General features: G+C 38.4%; 1 protein-coding gene across 12 annotated transcripts in view; it reads right to left on the minus strand.

The window, feature by feature from the left end:
- Positions 1–16,742, minus strand: part of tanc1a (tetratricopeptide repeat, ankyrin repeat and coiled-coil containing 1a) — a 155,277-nt gene that overhangs the window by 56,815 nt on the left and 81,720 nt on the right. For all 12 annotated transcript variants that reach the window (XM_088930220.1, XM_088930217.1, XM_088930215.1 and 9 more), the window contains 3 exons: positions 6,034–6,164; positions 3,859–4,048; positions 738–1,004 (listed from right to left, as the gene is read on the minus strand). In XM_088930220.1, coding sequence (XP_088786346.1) covers positions 738–1,004; positions 3,859–4,048; positions 6,034–6,164 — 588 coding nt within the window. The remainder of the gene's footprint in view (positions 1–737; positions 1,005–3,858; positions 4,049–6,033; positions 6,165–16,742) is intronic.

Raw genomic sequence — 16,742 nt, forward strand, 5'->3', positions numbered from 1 at the left:
AAGCCAATGCAGTGCCACAGGGAGAAGGAGTGCGCGCCAAAGCTCAAAGTGGGATCCCTACAGCAGCTGTCAAGCTGTTCTCAGCAGAGCTGAGCAGTTGGTTCCTGTGGAATGTGGAACCGATCACAGAGACGAAGCAGGACTCTCTCCCATACAGACCCAACACAGTACAACGCACAACAGCTGTGTTAGTTTCACCTCCCCCTGAGCAAGTCGCAGAAAATGGCATGAAAGTAGCCAGGACCCGCACAATAATAAGACCCTCCTTTCTTAACGCTCATAGAAATATTTAGAACTCCCACAAGCTGCTAAACTGGCAGTGGCAAGACATTTCCTGTTCATCCACCAGGCCGCAATAACACAGCCTCTCTAAGCTTCCTGGAAAAGCATATTCAAATCCCGTCCTAGGGGAACTCAGCTCACAGGGGCAGAGGCAGCATTACCGCATTATTATCCACCCCCATTCTCTGCCCCATTGTTTTCAACTACAGCTCTCCACTGCTGTTTCACTAACTGGAGCCACCTCCATGAAGACCACTGCATCGATATCACCTGACAGACAGTGTGGGTTCTTAAACCATATTCGTTCTTGAATGCTTAGACTACAAAACCTTCCAAATAACCTATTCCTGCGTAAACAGCAGTAGTGAAGCCGAATGAGCATCCCACTCGAAACCGGAGAAGCGGGCAAAGTCTACACGACTTCTCTACAAGCAAGTAGACGCGTGGCCGCTCACCTGCCACCGAGTTAGGCCGGGGCATCATGAAGGAGCTCTGCTGTGGGTAGGGAAGAGGACCCTCCCCTGGGCTTGCTCCGGCCACGTCCTGCTTGAGCGGGGCCTCTCCGGGGCCGACGGTCTCTTCCTCTGCCACAGGCGAACAACCATCCACCCGCGGGCTGGGTGCCAACCCATGGTGACCGCTGTCCCTCAGGCTGCCATCTTTGCTCCACTCTAAGCTCGATCCGCTCCGGTCATCGTTCTCCGAGGAGCTTGTAATTGTTGCTACAAGGTGAGAGGACCATGTGGTTTTAGGCATTCCATTACAATTACAAACACAAGGTTACAGTTATTAGACTATTCCGCGAGTCCTGTTCTGAAAGTAACAACTACATTTCCTATTCGTTTATTCTTTTATTTAGTCACTAACTACCAGATAGATAATATAGAGTATCTATATATACTAATATAATATCGACCAGATAATATAGAACAGATGATCTGTTGTTTATGCCCTAAAAATTGGAATTTGAATGATGTGACAATGTAGTCTATTATAATCTTTTTTAGTTCAGAGTTCAATTTTTCTAACCCCATATGATATTACAAGCATTCAAATATTTCTTTAATTTATTTTCATCTTCAGTGGTGGCAATTACTGTATTGCATTTTTTAGATGTACTGCAAATGCAATTAAGCACTTTTCCAGGTTAAGAATGACGAAGGAAATAATAATCATCATGCATTAAACATTTATAATTCAAAGGTTTCACTGGCAATTCCTTGTGATGTGCATCTAAAAAAATGGACATATCACCCAAGATACCAAACGTTCGATTGGATTTAGTTAAAATTCTCAGATTCTTCAGAGAGCTGCATACATTAAGAAATCACAGAGAAAATGTTTATTGGGATTTTAGATGGGCTTTAGGTTTACACTGCAGCTCTGATGGTGACATTTTCAGACAACTAATGAAAGAACCTCTATTACTGTTGATGAGACATTGACGAGATTGATTCCTTATGTCAAGATAATCAATGTAAAGGTCAGATGAAAGCCTTAGGAAACAAACAGATGCAGGAATCAACAGTTGTTCTGTGGTGCTGGCAGTGTGACCTGGACAGCTCTTTTCACAAACGGATCGAAATGAAACTCAAGGCGTCAGTGTATTTTCTTGTCTGAAAAAGTAGGCTAGAACAAAATTAAATAGATTCTTCTGGGACAACACTTGTAACAATGGTGAAGCATGTAGGGCTGCTCTTATCAATTTGTTTTAAAAGGTGAACTATTCCTGGTTTAAAAAGAAAAAACATAAAAGCTAGTTTCAGACTCTATTTGTAGCACCATAACTGGTGCTCCAAGTAACCATGAGTTACTTGATATCAAATTCCTTTATTAATTTCTCTTGCGACCCAAACAAGATGTTATAAGGACTGATTACTTCTAAACAGAGCCACTTGAGCACATCATAGGCAAAAACACACACCTATAATTCTGAAAATAGTACGGACTGCTCATTTTATCTTACAATCTCACTGGCATTAGAGAGCAGCTATGAGACAGAAAAAATTACTTTAATAACAATGACCTTGGTCATACCTTCTGCATGTTAACAACTTTAAAAAAATCAAAAGGGATCTTAGATTTTACTGTCTAAAACACATAAGACAACAAATATAAAATGAACTAATGACTCACAGCAGCCAAACATAATAATGGAAAGTATGACACAGAGGTGAAAAGAACTTATGAAAATCTATCATGTTTCCTTTTCTGGACTTAGATACCAAGGGTTTGGGTGGCATTCATGCACTGTATTGAGGTGTACCTCTGTTTCCTTTCTACTACTAACAGTTTTTAGAGGAAAACATTGAGGTCTTTTAAAAAAGACGATCACGTCAGCCTGGAGCAGTTGTTCAAGCTGAAACTACAAAGAAAGTTAAACCATATTAATCTTCTGAATGCAACAGAAATGCTTTCTGAATTGCCGCATCAAGAAGAACTTCGTGAAAGCGCCTCTGAGAAGAAGTCCAGTTTTATATGCTGTAGGTGCCACAAACAAACAGCTCATTTCGGAAGTAGGTCCCTGCAAAGTAGGACATTTTTGCCATTCCATTCTGGACGAAAAGGAACACTATTTGGAAAACGACATTACTTCACATTTGCAATTACAGTATCAGTATCTCAAATTAATAATTTAGTAGCTATAATACGCCCCATGAGGCCTGAGATGTGCGTCATTGTAATCAATTATGTCAACGTTTGCCTGTTGGATTAACCATGTGTTGAGTTTTAAATATATCCATATCTCCGGAAACTCTACAGAGCCACTGCATGGATATGTCCCTCCATAACGACTGAACAATTCTGTCCTTGAAAATCACTGAAAAGAACAAAAATGTAACTAAAAACATGATTAACACTTCAATAACCTTTTTAAAGTGTTTTTTTCTATCTGAAAACAAAATTTAAGAAACTTTACACTGTTTATACCGATAACTTGGTATTAATGAAATGACCAATTTAGCATGGCTTAGTTTAAATTTAAACCTTAAAAATTAAATTAAACCTTGAAAAAAGAACAATAATACAGAAACAAAGACTTATTATGGAAATGTTGAAACATTCTGAGTAAACATCTTCCTGTTTTGAGCAACAAATTAAAAACTACATTCTAATGAACTTCTATTTGGTTATTCCTGACAAGCTACAAAATGGATTTCCTTTCTCTTTCCATCTACCAATACCCTGTATTATCAATATTTCTTCTAAAGCTCTAATATTAATACAACTTGCATCAATACTAATAACAACAGAAACACATCATCAACTCATCATCGGCCTCATCAAGTTTTAGAAAGAAATAGAGGGAGGAACAGAGGAACACCTGTGCCTGACCAAGGCTGAGAAACATACTGTAGGACAGTGAAAGAGAAACTAAGAGACACCTGAAGAAGGCCCCACAGCCGAAACGTTGCGTCTCTTTTCTTTTCCTTTCAGTGTGGAATAAGTCTTTATACCTGTTCCTTTGAAACAAATTTTGCTGCTTTGCAGTGCCTGCTACGAAAGGTGGGATGTTATAGGTATTTAGGCCACAACACAGCATGCCACCATGTCCTTAAGTATATGATCACTTACCTATTATGCCGCTGTCCTTGCTTTCGAGTGTGGAACTGGGGCTGGTAATAGTCCCACGGGGGCTTGTTTTGTTAGCGGCTGGCTTGCTGATGCTGCTGTTGAGGGTAGAGCACGGGCTATCTGTGCTTGGAGATGCAGTGCTGCTTGTCAAAGTGGAGCACGGGCTAATTCCCTGGCTGGCTATTGTGCACTGGAGAAGATGTAACAGAGAAGAGACCATTCATAATGTTAATGCCTTCCGTCATGACAAGACGTTTCTCCTAAATTGATCTGAATTATGGATCTGCTATAGCTGAACCTGCATTATCCAATTAAAGCATAAAAGCACAAACTGCCTTCCTTGTCCCTAACTTGTAGATATTAAAATAAAAGACGACATGGGGGATAACGTTTGAAACAAGGGCCATCATTAGGACTGGAAGGCTTTTTGTCGTTTGTCTTTCTTCTGGGTTTTGAAAGGCCCAGTAACTTTTATGACCAAAATAACTTCATAACCAGAAGATATTTATTCAAATCTAAGCCGAGGATAAAATTAACTTTTTCTGCCATTTGCATAAATATTGTAAAAAGGAACTGGGTATGAAAAAGATGTGCACAGATTTATATTTTAAAGTGATTGGACAAAGCAATGTAACTGTAAGAAAATATGCTATTACATCTTTGCAGAGAGATTTTACAGCATCACACCTTTCATTTAAAATGAATCACAGCCTAATCATAAGAACACTCTTTACCTTTTCCTTTATTTACTGAATGCTTTCAAAGCAATTGACAGCAATTACATTTATTTTCCTCTTTAACACTATCTTTATATACTATACACTATACTTCAAATATGCCAAATACTATATTTCTGAGGAATACTCTTTTTATCTTCACGTGTAGGCAGTCATTTTAAGCTTATATTATCTAGGAATCAATCCTTCTTTCCTTTCCAGAATGTGAGACACAAAGATAGCAATATTCCCACAGCAGTCCTTCCAGTTTTTTTTGTATTTTCTCTCCTACAGTACAGTATATAGGTCATGAAAAGTGACTTCTAAGACGAGGGAAGAAATGTACCCAATGCCTGGTCCTTTGTGGTTAATGCCTGCCAAGAGTCTGACACTCAGAACTTCTCAACTCAGTTTTACATCCTCCTTCACTTCCCAGTACTGTTAACTGCCCTCCTAGGTACCCTAGGGGTCATCTGGTGACTTCAGCATACTTTCAGAAAATTTAAGTTCTCTAAAGGCTAGACAATGGATAATAAAACATGCTGTTATTAGAAGTGCAATTATCTTTAGCAGCAATCCTGCATTCTATGCCTGGTAATAGAAGTACCACCAGAGTACCACTCTGCCTATAGAGCATGTCACATACGATTTATAAAATAGACTTCACAAGCAGCATAAACCCACACAAGCACCAACACACTATAGTGAGACAGCATGGTTTCATTATCAAATGAAGTAAATGCAACTAAGGGGAAAAAATAATTACACTGTTCTCAAACACACAGGACAGATACAGCTGAAGGCAGCCTGCTGCAAGTATGAAATTTGAAAATACTAGAAAAATATTCTGGAAAGTATTTTTTTAGATCTCAACATTACGTTAAAATTTCACTTCTATTCCTATCTCACAAGTTTCCCTTTAGACATCTTTGCTAATGGAAGTGACTTATTCTTAAAAATAAGCCTCTTACAAGCACCTTAAATTACTGATATTAAGCAAAAATGTCAAAAGCATGTCTGCGCACTGAAATCAAGGACTTCTAACTTTTATTCAAAGCACCAGTCTAATTAAAATAGCAAAACAAACTCTAGGCTTAACATAACCACTTCTATTTATGGACTAAAGCTGACACTATCATGTTTCAAACTTGTTCAAAAGGCCATGTAAAGTTTCTGTAAAGCTTATGAAATAAATGTTTGGGTACCTGACAGAGCATTGCTATAGAGTCCCACCAAACAGATCATTAATTCAAGCACTGAGGGAACAGAACACTTTCACAACATAACAAAAAGGAAAAAAGAAGTTACCCTTACATGCAGCTATAAGTGTTTTAATCCCACAGCAATTAGTGTTGTATTCCAGTCCAAAGTGCAAAATCAAGCAGCAACAAAAAAAAGCATCCCCTTTCACAAGCTAATTCAACTTTCTCCGTGCTGCTGCAGCTGGAAAATGGCATACCTTCTTTTCATTCTTGTCTTCCATAGGTATGTGAGCCGTGCTTGGGATCCCTTCACCAAGTAAGAAGCCCAGTCTTGTCATCAGTTCCTGAGTAGCGTGGGAGGAGCTTGGCTCTTTCTCAGCCTGCAGTTCTGGAAGAAAAATGGCTTATGTTATTCCCAGTCCAGCTCGCTGGCCTCCAGCTTGGACAAGCAGCTTTGTATACAGTCCACCAGGCCAACACATGTCTAGAATTGCATGGCCTCATTGAAAAAGTGATGACAGCTTTGTCTTTACAATAGACCCAACTGCAAAACACTCAGTGGCTGATTACAGCACACATCAGACAGGAACTGAATTGAGATTAGTAATTGTCAGTGGAATGGTATTTGAACTCTGCTGCCAGATGTGTGTGAAGGATGATGCCCCCTCACAAGCAGGTATGCCCAAGAGTAAATCTTTCATTTGAAAAAAATGAAGCATTTCTTAATACAAGATTCCCACAATGCATCAAAGCATTTAAAAGATACTCTGTATCTATAGCATAAAATTATATGAACAAATTTTGAGAGGAATATAGTTACCAATACTTTAGCTGTACAATGCATAAAAAAGTTATACAGTGTATATAGTACACTAAACCCTCAGTTTAAAAGACTTCTTTTTAACAGATTTCAGAAATATCAGACACAATCTGCTAAAAGGGAATCAGATATCTGACTTTCCCCTCAATAACTTAGGAATGAACAAATAAAAAACTAGGTAAAACTAAATACTACATATAATGCAACATATCGTATGTGTTAACGAATTTTAATCAGTATATTTACAACACATGACACAAAGAGCTTGTATAACAAAAACGGCACAGGAACAGATTGTTTTGTATGTGTCGACTGCAATTGTTTAAACAATAAGTCTAAAGATCTATATATATTTATTTTTCTCATATAAATATATGGGTTGAAAAACACCAACAGTGATTTGTGATTGCTGAACGGACATTCTGCAGTAATAGACACCCATTCCCCCCTTTTAAGTCTTTTAAACCAAGGGTTTACTGTAGAACAAATTACAATACTGCATTGTGCCAGCAAACCTCTTTCTGTTACTGATATTTGATCTGATTAAAATACTTCTTATAAAGATTAAATAACGCCTTACTTGGTAGTAATGAAGTATGTTCATTATTAAGTGTCTAGCCCAATTACAAAACTACTCCTCTAAGAAACGTGATTTAGAAAATACACAGAGTTAAATTTCAGTTTCCTCTTATCTTGTTTATGTGCAGAAGGGGGGGTGAGGAAAAAGTGTAGGAACAAATTGTCTTTTACAACCACAACCTGGAGAGTACCCATTTATAGAGCAGGACAGAGGCAGAAGCAATCTGATTGAAGTGCCTTGGTCAAGAACACAACAGCAGCCTCCCACCTGCGACTGGATCACATGACGTGGTGATCCAGAGCCTGACCTATGACTCCACAATGCTGCTTTATTTATTCATTTGTTGCAGAAATCTCCTTTTCATATACAGTACAAATAACGACATGCATGACAACAAGATATAAAAAGAAGTTGTTGGTATGTGTGGAGAGAGGTGGTCTGTGAAACACAATATTTCGTTACCCTTCAGTGATTCAGTGATTTACTAGCAGAATCATTTCCCTACAACGCGTTCTCTTCAATTAATGATTTGCTTAAATTCACATTTCTCAATACATTTTGAAGAAAGATGGAGTCTTCCTCCTAAAGACCTGTCATTCTGATTGTCTGAAGCAAAAGCCGCTGGAAAATCCTTGTTCCATTATCAAATCTTTCATAATTAAGAAATCTTTTCCATCAAGATGCCTGAAATAATGTATCCCATTGACACTGCTGAGAAATAATATCACTCATTTCCTGAGAAACTGCTGACATTCAACATTAAACAACCATACTTCCTATAGTTAGTGCTTTATCATGTGTTATTAACTGTAAGCAATATATGAATTAGGCACTTCAAATCTCTAAAAAAGATAATTAACTTGCTGTCTTATGAATATTTAAGAAATAGCACAAAACAATAAGGTGAGCCTATGAAACAAAGGCAAAGACTGAGAAGAAACCTCTTGTATTCAGATTAAATTACACTCGCAAATCTGCATGCCAAATAACAACCTGGTCACGATCTGAACTAGGTTTTATGTACTCTGTGTAATAGCTTTTACAGCCTACAAAAATGTAGCAACATTCATAGCCCTGTAAGACTACTGCTTGAAATGACAACAAATGCAGTTTGGGATCAACCCTTTGGGTTGAAAGGTATAAATGCAATGTTTCATAGTAAAAGTCAAAGTAAACATTATCATATGTTTTAGGTTTAAAACCATTGACTAGGGTTTGTGTTAAGACTACAGCTGCAAAACAAAAAACATCTTTTCAGATTTGTATGAAAACAAAGCTTAATGTTCACACATATCAAGAAGCTAGCCCTTACACATCTCTCCCTATTGCTACCCTGAGAGCAAGAAAAGTAGGCTCAGATGATATCTGAGAAATATCTTTGAGATGTAACAGCTTTTAAGATTTTTTTTCAAGACTATATCTTCTTTTCATCAATGCTAGGGACTATTATAATTGGACACAGTGTTCTGGGAATTAATTAAGCTATTACACAGGCAAAGAGGCCCACTTACAGAGAGCCGTTTGCAGCACCATCTCCACAAACTAGCAATCAGGAAAGATGAAGAGTCTCAGGAGAAAGTTCCATTTATCAGGGTGGCTTTTATTACTTAAGTCTGACAGCTCAGTCCATCAGCAATTCATTTAAAATGCTTAACCCTCCGCACCCCCAAAACAATCAGCCCCTGTGTCCTGTGATAGACTATTGGTGCAACTATTGGTGCAGGAACAGGGGTGAGGAAGAAATTAGTGCAAGCTTCAAGCAGTATATGGACAAACTCAATAAATCTCTCAAAATGATCAAATTCCTCAGCTTTGAACTATAGTGCCCTTGAAAGTGGCAATGTTTAGTACAAAAGTATGTAGAGTTTATATTTACACGTCCAAATAGTGCAGTCGGTGAAAAGAAACTAGGTCATAATAGACTATAATAACTAAATTCACTGCCATAATTTTACACGTCTATTGTGCGTGTTACTTTTACTCAATTATTATTCATTATACCTCCGCTGAGATGTTACCTTTAGTGAATCTAAATATGACCCATTCACGAAATGAAATAAAGCTCTCCATATTGGAACTGCAGTTGTGAGAATTTAAAACACGGGTACCTCCCAGCATGACTGCAACTTCAGTACCCATTACTGTCGAAAATAATGTGCATCCTAGTATACATTTCAGTAAGAGACGTGTTTGTCATGAACTTTCATCAGTGTGATGCTTTTCTTCAATCAGTGAACACGGTTTACTGAATGACACCAGTATATTTAGTTGGTGACACTGTGGGCTCCCCACAATCATTTGACTACAGGTAAAGTAGGTGATGACAACACTGAACACAGCATGATATCGTTTGCACACATTAAGTTCTGATGAAGGTGATTCAAGGTTAAAGGTAATTGGCTTGTAAAAGACTGCCAAAAAAATCTACACCCCTTGTACAACCTGCTGCAAGTAAGATAACTGTTGGCTGATTAGTAAGTAAATCGTTGCTCCACTATTATTATTGTCATGCCTAACAGGGGTTACTCACACTTGAAGGCATAACACAGCAACATTTCACCAGTGTTACTAAAATTAAGTTTGCCCCTATGAAACTTTGAAATAGGATTCTTGTTTAAAAAAAAACCTTAAACCTTGTTTAAGAAATTGGACAGAACAGCTGTCTCTCTGCAGTGCCACCTCAATTGCTAACATATATTACTCGCATATAGGCTGGCTGTGCTTTCATCTTACTTTTGGCAAGAGCTCAATGACTGTTAGAGGGCTGTGCAGTATTTTTTGGAATTCCAGAAAAGTCTAGAGGGTTCTAGGCTTTTTCAAATCTCACCAAGTAGACTAACAAAAAGGCTATCATTACTGTCTTCCACAAACTGTAGTGAAACTGTTTTCACAATGCAAGCTCTAACCAAAAATCCATATCTCAAGGTCCTTCATATCTTATGTTATTGAGCACTTATAAATCTCTTCATTTAAAACTGCTCTAAAATGAATATAGTTTGGCTAGCATTAAATATATTTCCTTCAGTATGTCTACGGAACAGGAAAAACATAAAAATGATTTAAATGTTCGAGCCAACAGGGAATATGCTTCCCTTAATTCTTATTATCCAGTTTCCTGAAATAGCCTAAACAGCTGTGAGCCAATGGTGGTATACAGCTTAATCTCCTCTTCTGTTAATTTTAAAAACTACCTCCTAGTCTGCTGGTTATTCAGGAAGATTGTGCAAACTGCAGTGCAAGTTAGCAGACCTTGCTCATGGTACCTAGAATGTTTTATTGATTAGGTAGCTATTAAAACTATTTCTTCACAAGTGTACAATTCTGTCAGGGTCTGCTTTGCTTTCTTCTTCAGTCTATTTTAGTGAACATCATCTTAGGCTTCTTGCTGATGTCTTCGTCAATAGACAGCCTACAATAGCAACACTACCAAACGGCATTATTTAAGTACTTCAGCCTGGGTCTATCAATGATCAAATTCTTTAAAACAATGAATCCTCAGGTTTCAACTTAGCCTTTTTTTAAACCACAATAATTTGCCTGGTTTTAATAGCTATAGGCTCAAGTTTAATGGAGGAAAACATAAGATACATATAAATCACATTTGCAAGAACAAATACGGAACACACAGATTTTAAGACTTAATGGAGCGTGACTCAATGGGACAAAAAATGAAAATGGCATAATGAATCATTTCAAAATGAGTTACAACATTATTGCGACAACTGATGTGCTGTGCTTGACAATTTTATAAGTTGAAAATTGAGGTTACTGTGAGGTGCTAAATGTTTTTCCCTGTAGTGTTACCTTTCTTTGGTGAATTTGATAGCTAGTATCTTTATTAACAGAAATAATGTGCAAAAGGAAAAGGATCAGAAATCTCATACCCTTACAGCTCTCTACTTTCCTACAACCAAAACTTAATCTCGTAATAACATGAAATGCACAGCACATTCCTCCTGAACAGGTAACCAGTAGTAATGTACTCTTTGCTTAAAGCACCTATTTGCATAATCAGTGTCATACCAAATGGAATTCACTCAGTATGTTTCAAGACATGTGGTAAGATGGCAAAAGATGAAGCTGTTGTGTTCAGACTACTTTAATAAACTCTTCCTATATTACAGTCCTATCAATCTCTAATAAAACAAACCACCACTCAGACAATTCCCGATTTAACAGACATTTGTATTTTAGATCAGAATTTGGCACAGAATGTGGACTACAAACAGCTTTTGAGGTTTTATTTTTAAGCTGCTAATCATATTACACAAAGTTCTATCTTCTCTCCTTGAATCCCAGAGGAATTACCCCGGTCTTTCTCGAGCAACATGCATTCAAGAACTGAGAATTTCATAATAGGATCAATTTATTTATAAGATCACTTTAATGACCATATACAATTTCTTGTATTAGACATTTGTGTGTATGTGTGTCTGATGGAGAGCAAGTTGGGGTATGCAAAAAGGACAGACAGGGAGAGAAGCTTGGGGTCAGAGCGCAGCCATTTATACGGCACCCCTGGAGCAGTTAGGGTTAAGGGCCTTGCTCAGGGGGCCAACAGAGTAGGATTCCTCTGCCAGCCACGGGATATGAACTGGCAACCTTCCAGCCACAGGCGCAGATCCTTAGCCACAGAGCCACCACATCGCAAATAACATTCACAAACAATAGGAGGTCCTTTGGCCCTTCTAAACCGCTTGGTTATTAGTAGTTAAATGATCTAAGGATTTTGTCAAGAAATTTCTTGAAAGAAGCCAGGATATCAGCTTCAATGAGATGGCTAGATGACTTGTTCCATGCTACCACAACCCTTTTGCAGAAAGAATTTCCTCCACTTGTGACCTCTGGTTCATATGCACCTACTGTACATGACGCAATCATCCAGGATAAAGATACATAAGGGACACAGCAGCACCAAGAAAGCATCAAGAATAAACATAAACCTGACATCTTTTAACAGCCCAATAAAAGTGCTATAATAAATAAAAGCCAATAAACAGAAGTGTGAAAGTCAGACTTTACAGGACTTGCTCTTCATGAAATGGGCGTCTAACATGGATTACTTATACTGTGGTAGATATGCCTGAAATTAAAACAAGTGAAAGCTGGCTGAAGGATAAAGACACCAGCGTATCTTGTTAACAATTTCATGGTAATATAACTTTAAAAAAATGCCTGAAAGAAAATTAAAGTCAACAGCCTGACAAATTTAACGACCTCCACTTCAGGCTCTTGTAGTACTGCAAATCACGAGTGACCTGATTTTTTTTTTTCTGCTGGTGTGAGAAACCAAATTTTCTCCTCTGTTGTAGCGTACAAAAAGGCAAAATCTCCACCTTGTTTCCAGAAAACTCTGTTCTAGTGACCTGCCTTTTAATCCACATTGGTATGGAAAAAATGAATAGTGGCAGCCAACCAATCAAAGTCTCCAGTCACAGCGAAGTAATCAATGGGCTGAGTCAAAGCCCAGGCAGAATACATGATTCTGAATATGCCTGCACCTCGTGTTGGTTTGAAGGTGTTTGAAGGAATTGGACACAAAGAGCAGTGGCCTCACACTACCAGCAAGACACCAGAAAGTACACGGCAGGTCAAATAGCATTTCAGATATGGTAATTTCACATTTGAAACCAGCATATGTTAATATCGGCTCAAACGAGAGGAATGTGTCATTTTGTATTGAAATGCAAATTACGTACAGGTTAATTTTAATAACGTGTGGCATCAGCCTTGGACATTCAAGACTGTAACAACAGCTGTTTACAAGCAACACAGATTGCAAATATATCCTCTTGCAAAACAATAATTTTCCTTGGACTGCTGAACAATAAAAGGGCTATGTCACTTGTCAACTCAATAAAACTGAATAGCAGATGGACAAAAGTCCAGCATGAACTAAAACCTTTGAAGATTTTGTTTGAGTAAATGTAAAAGAACTGCAGATTGTCAAGTAATATGGAGCGTGTCAAATGGAGTAATATGGAGCATAGTGGGAATGGTGAAAGGAATAGCAAGTTTAAGGATGAAATGGGAAATGAAAACAATTATATCTTACATATACAGATGCAGACGGACTAGAAAAGCCCAATCACAGCAGAAACGCAACACAGGAAGCTGCGATGAAACAACTGACAAAGTTAACATTTCAACATATGTACAAAGGAATAGGCTGAAATATGTTAAATACCTGCTGTGACACTTTAGCTAATGAAGTATTGAGTTTAAATGCATAGTGGTCAGCTAATTTATGGTAGCATACTACACTACAATACTGCTACTAATCTTACATGTAATAGAAGTAAAACGTATTGCTCTACAAGCTCTCTTCTGTTTTATCACCCTCTTTGAGCTACATTATCGATTTTGCAGTCAATGGGTATTACCCATTGTTGTTATGTTAATGTTAGTTGTTAGATTACTATTTTATTAGGGATGTCTGCATGGTGGAGGCAGGATCCCTAAAAAGTCCATCCATTTGTTTCCAGGATATTACTGATTTGGTGGCTTACGTAAAAGTGTGCTATTTTTGCTATTCACAGCATGAAAAACAGTTGGGTCTTTTGTGTGTTGGCCAGGACCCTTTCTACTCTTTGAACGAATCTAGCTGCTTCAGCTCCAGGAACACAACATATTGTTGTCAACCCAGGGTGCTGGAATCACACACCGCCAGAATGACCTGGGGGTTTGTGGCACCTGTCCATTGCTCCAAACACTGGTTTGAAGAAACAGGTCGACGCCAAAGAAATTTCTCTCCGAGACTCGCAAACTCAAACCTGCTTTTAAAATGGGACATTTGTGAATTTGTCACAAAGAAACACAGCTGGTTATCCACAAGAAGCTGAGGACAGACGTGTCAGCACCTGCTACTACAGTCCCCCAGAAAATGTTAGAGGCAAGAACCTGGTTCTAAGTTGGATAATAGTTTCTACAACACAGGTACAGTATGAGTGAGAAACATGATGTCTTCATTTGGATCATCTGATACTTGTTCCTAATTTAGCCTTCACGTGATTGTAGGAGGGCTATGCCGACACAAAATACCTTTCTTTTGTCATTCCATGATTCATTCATTGTTGCTGCAATTCAGGACCATCTCATTTTTACTGCAGTTAACGTCAGTATTAGACGATGGTGTGTTTTCCTTCTTTACATTTATAGAGTACAATTTTTTAAGATGTGCTTTCCAAATAATTTCTTAAACTGACTCAATTCAATTACCGCAGTGGCCAACAGCTTTAATAAGTCTTATTTTAATATCTGAAGAGCCTTGCTTGCCCAAAACATTTTTGTGATTTCTTTAAGGTACACCCAGGAAGAGAAAATCATCAAGAGTGTACTGCAAAGACAAACTGCTACTGAAATATTTAATTCATTACAAATTCCACTGTAATAGCAGGTCATCATTTGTGAGAGGTTTGCAATTCTCAGCACAGGTGCAATCCCTTAGTACATCTAGCTTTAGCATGGTTTAAGGAGAAATGTGAAAGGGAACAATGACCACATTAAACAGTTGAGTTACAATGCGTGGCTACAGCTGGATAAGGAGACGCCCTAACCTGGAAAAAATTCCAGATTTTAAATAGGTACAATTTTAAACAGGTGTGAGCCTGGCCAGTTCCTGGGTGGGAGACCTCCTGGGAAAAAAATAAGTTTGCTGCTGGAAGAGATGTTAGTTGGACCAGTAGGGGGCGCTCACCCTGCAGTCTGTGTGGGTCCTAATGCCCCAATATAGTGATGGGGACACTATACTGTAAAAAGTAGCTGTCCATCAGATGAGATGTAAAACCGAGGTCCTGACTCTCTGTGGTCATTAAAAATCCCAGAGTCTTTCTCAAAAAGAGCAGGGGTGTTACCCCAGCATCCTGGCCGAATTTCCCAATGGCCCTTACCAATCATGGCCTCCTGATAATCCCCACCTATGAATTGGTTTCATCACTCTGTTCTCCTCCCCACTGTGTGTGTTGAGTGCACTGGTGCACTATGGCTGGCATTGCATCCTCCAGGTGAGGCTACACATCGGAGGTTGTGGAGGGGAGTCCCCATTACCTGTAAAAAGCTTTGAGTGAAGTGTATATATATAATTTACACTATATAAGTATAAGAAATTCATTAATTATTATTAAGAGGTCTATAAAAAAAGTCCTTTTTGAATATGTACTGCTCTTAATGGACACCTTAATACTGCTGCATTGAGGAGTTAAGACTGCAAAATGAAATTTCTCTACCATGAAGACAGATTACTCAGAAACTATGTTACTATTCAAACAAAGACAAGGGAAGGAACTAAATATTATTTTCCTTACCTTTTGTTTTTATATGCAGCTGGAGAAGAGCCCTCACAATAAAATGGAAAAGAAGATAAAAGGAATAACACCTCTTTACTGAAATAATTTTCCCTCAAGATATTGTTTTCTAGAAGCACAAATGATATGGGTACCATTAATCAACACCTTGGAGAACAATACAAACTGTTTAACCTATCTAATGAACACTTGATCTGATCTCTCCAGTCTGCTACATGTGACTGGGATACAGCATTTCAAGTGGCTTTTGGTCAGCTAATGGGAACAGGGTCTAACTCTTGGGGGAAGGAGGGAGGGCAATTTAAAAAACGACCTACAGTATGCCTTCTAAACTACATACGGAAGCTTATTAGCACTACGTAGAAAAAAAATTAACTCGTTTATACGAGATAGTACATTGTTTATACGAGAAAAGGATCTTGTTTATACGAGAAAATAATTCCCTTTAAACACAATAGTTAATTTGTGAACAATGTTGCCTACTATATGAATTCTGTATATGGCATTGTACTGTGTATGCAATGATATTGTCTCGTGCAAAGTAGCATTGACTTTAACAGCAGAATATCGTCACACTCCTCTTTTTTCTAAAAAAATCTAAAGGAGCACGTTCTGTGTTTTGTATATATGAAGTACAACACCATGTCAGTAAGCATTCCCTGGTTAAACGCGTGTTTTTGTTGTCGTTTCTGTGACACAGTAGAAATTACACAGCTTTGCAATCGTATGTTGTTCTTGATTTTTTTGTCTCCTTGGCGCTAGTAAGCTACCATACCTACATATGTTTATAGGCAGAGTAAATCAGAGCACCCAGAGGTAACCCACAAGGATATTCGGAGGACAAGCAATCCTCCACAGAGAAGGCAAGAAACCAATCTCAGGGGGACCCGAAAGGCCGCAGACTCAACAGCCAGGCCACTGTGCCACCTGAACACCTGACAAACACACAGACCCCTTATCCATCAAGTACAGGCAGGAAACTATTCCTCCTAGACCCTGAGGTGTGCCTTTTGGAACTGTTCTCCCCTCGTGCTGTGCAAAATCGTCTCCTTCTTGATCTTCATACCCAAGACTTACAAAACCTAAGAAAGGAAATGTTACTTAAAAAAAGAAAAGCTTGCAGCTGTCTTTTGGGGAATCAAAAGACAACCCGACACTCCTACTTGAATGACTGCAGGCAGCTCAGGTCTCTACTCAGGCTTCAACCCCTTTAAAAAGCTGAAGATAAGGCTCTCCAGATCATAAAAGATCACTTTATTAGCC

Source organism: Atractosteus spatula, chromosome 13, assembly GCF_055471065.1.
Source record: "Atractosteus spatula isolate fAtrSpa1 chromosome 13, fAtrSpa1.hap1, whole genome shotgun sequence".
Classification (NCBI taxonomy): Eukaryota; Metazoa; Chordata; class Actinopteri; order Semionotiformes; family Lepisosteidae; genus Atractosteus; species Atractosteus spatula.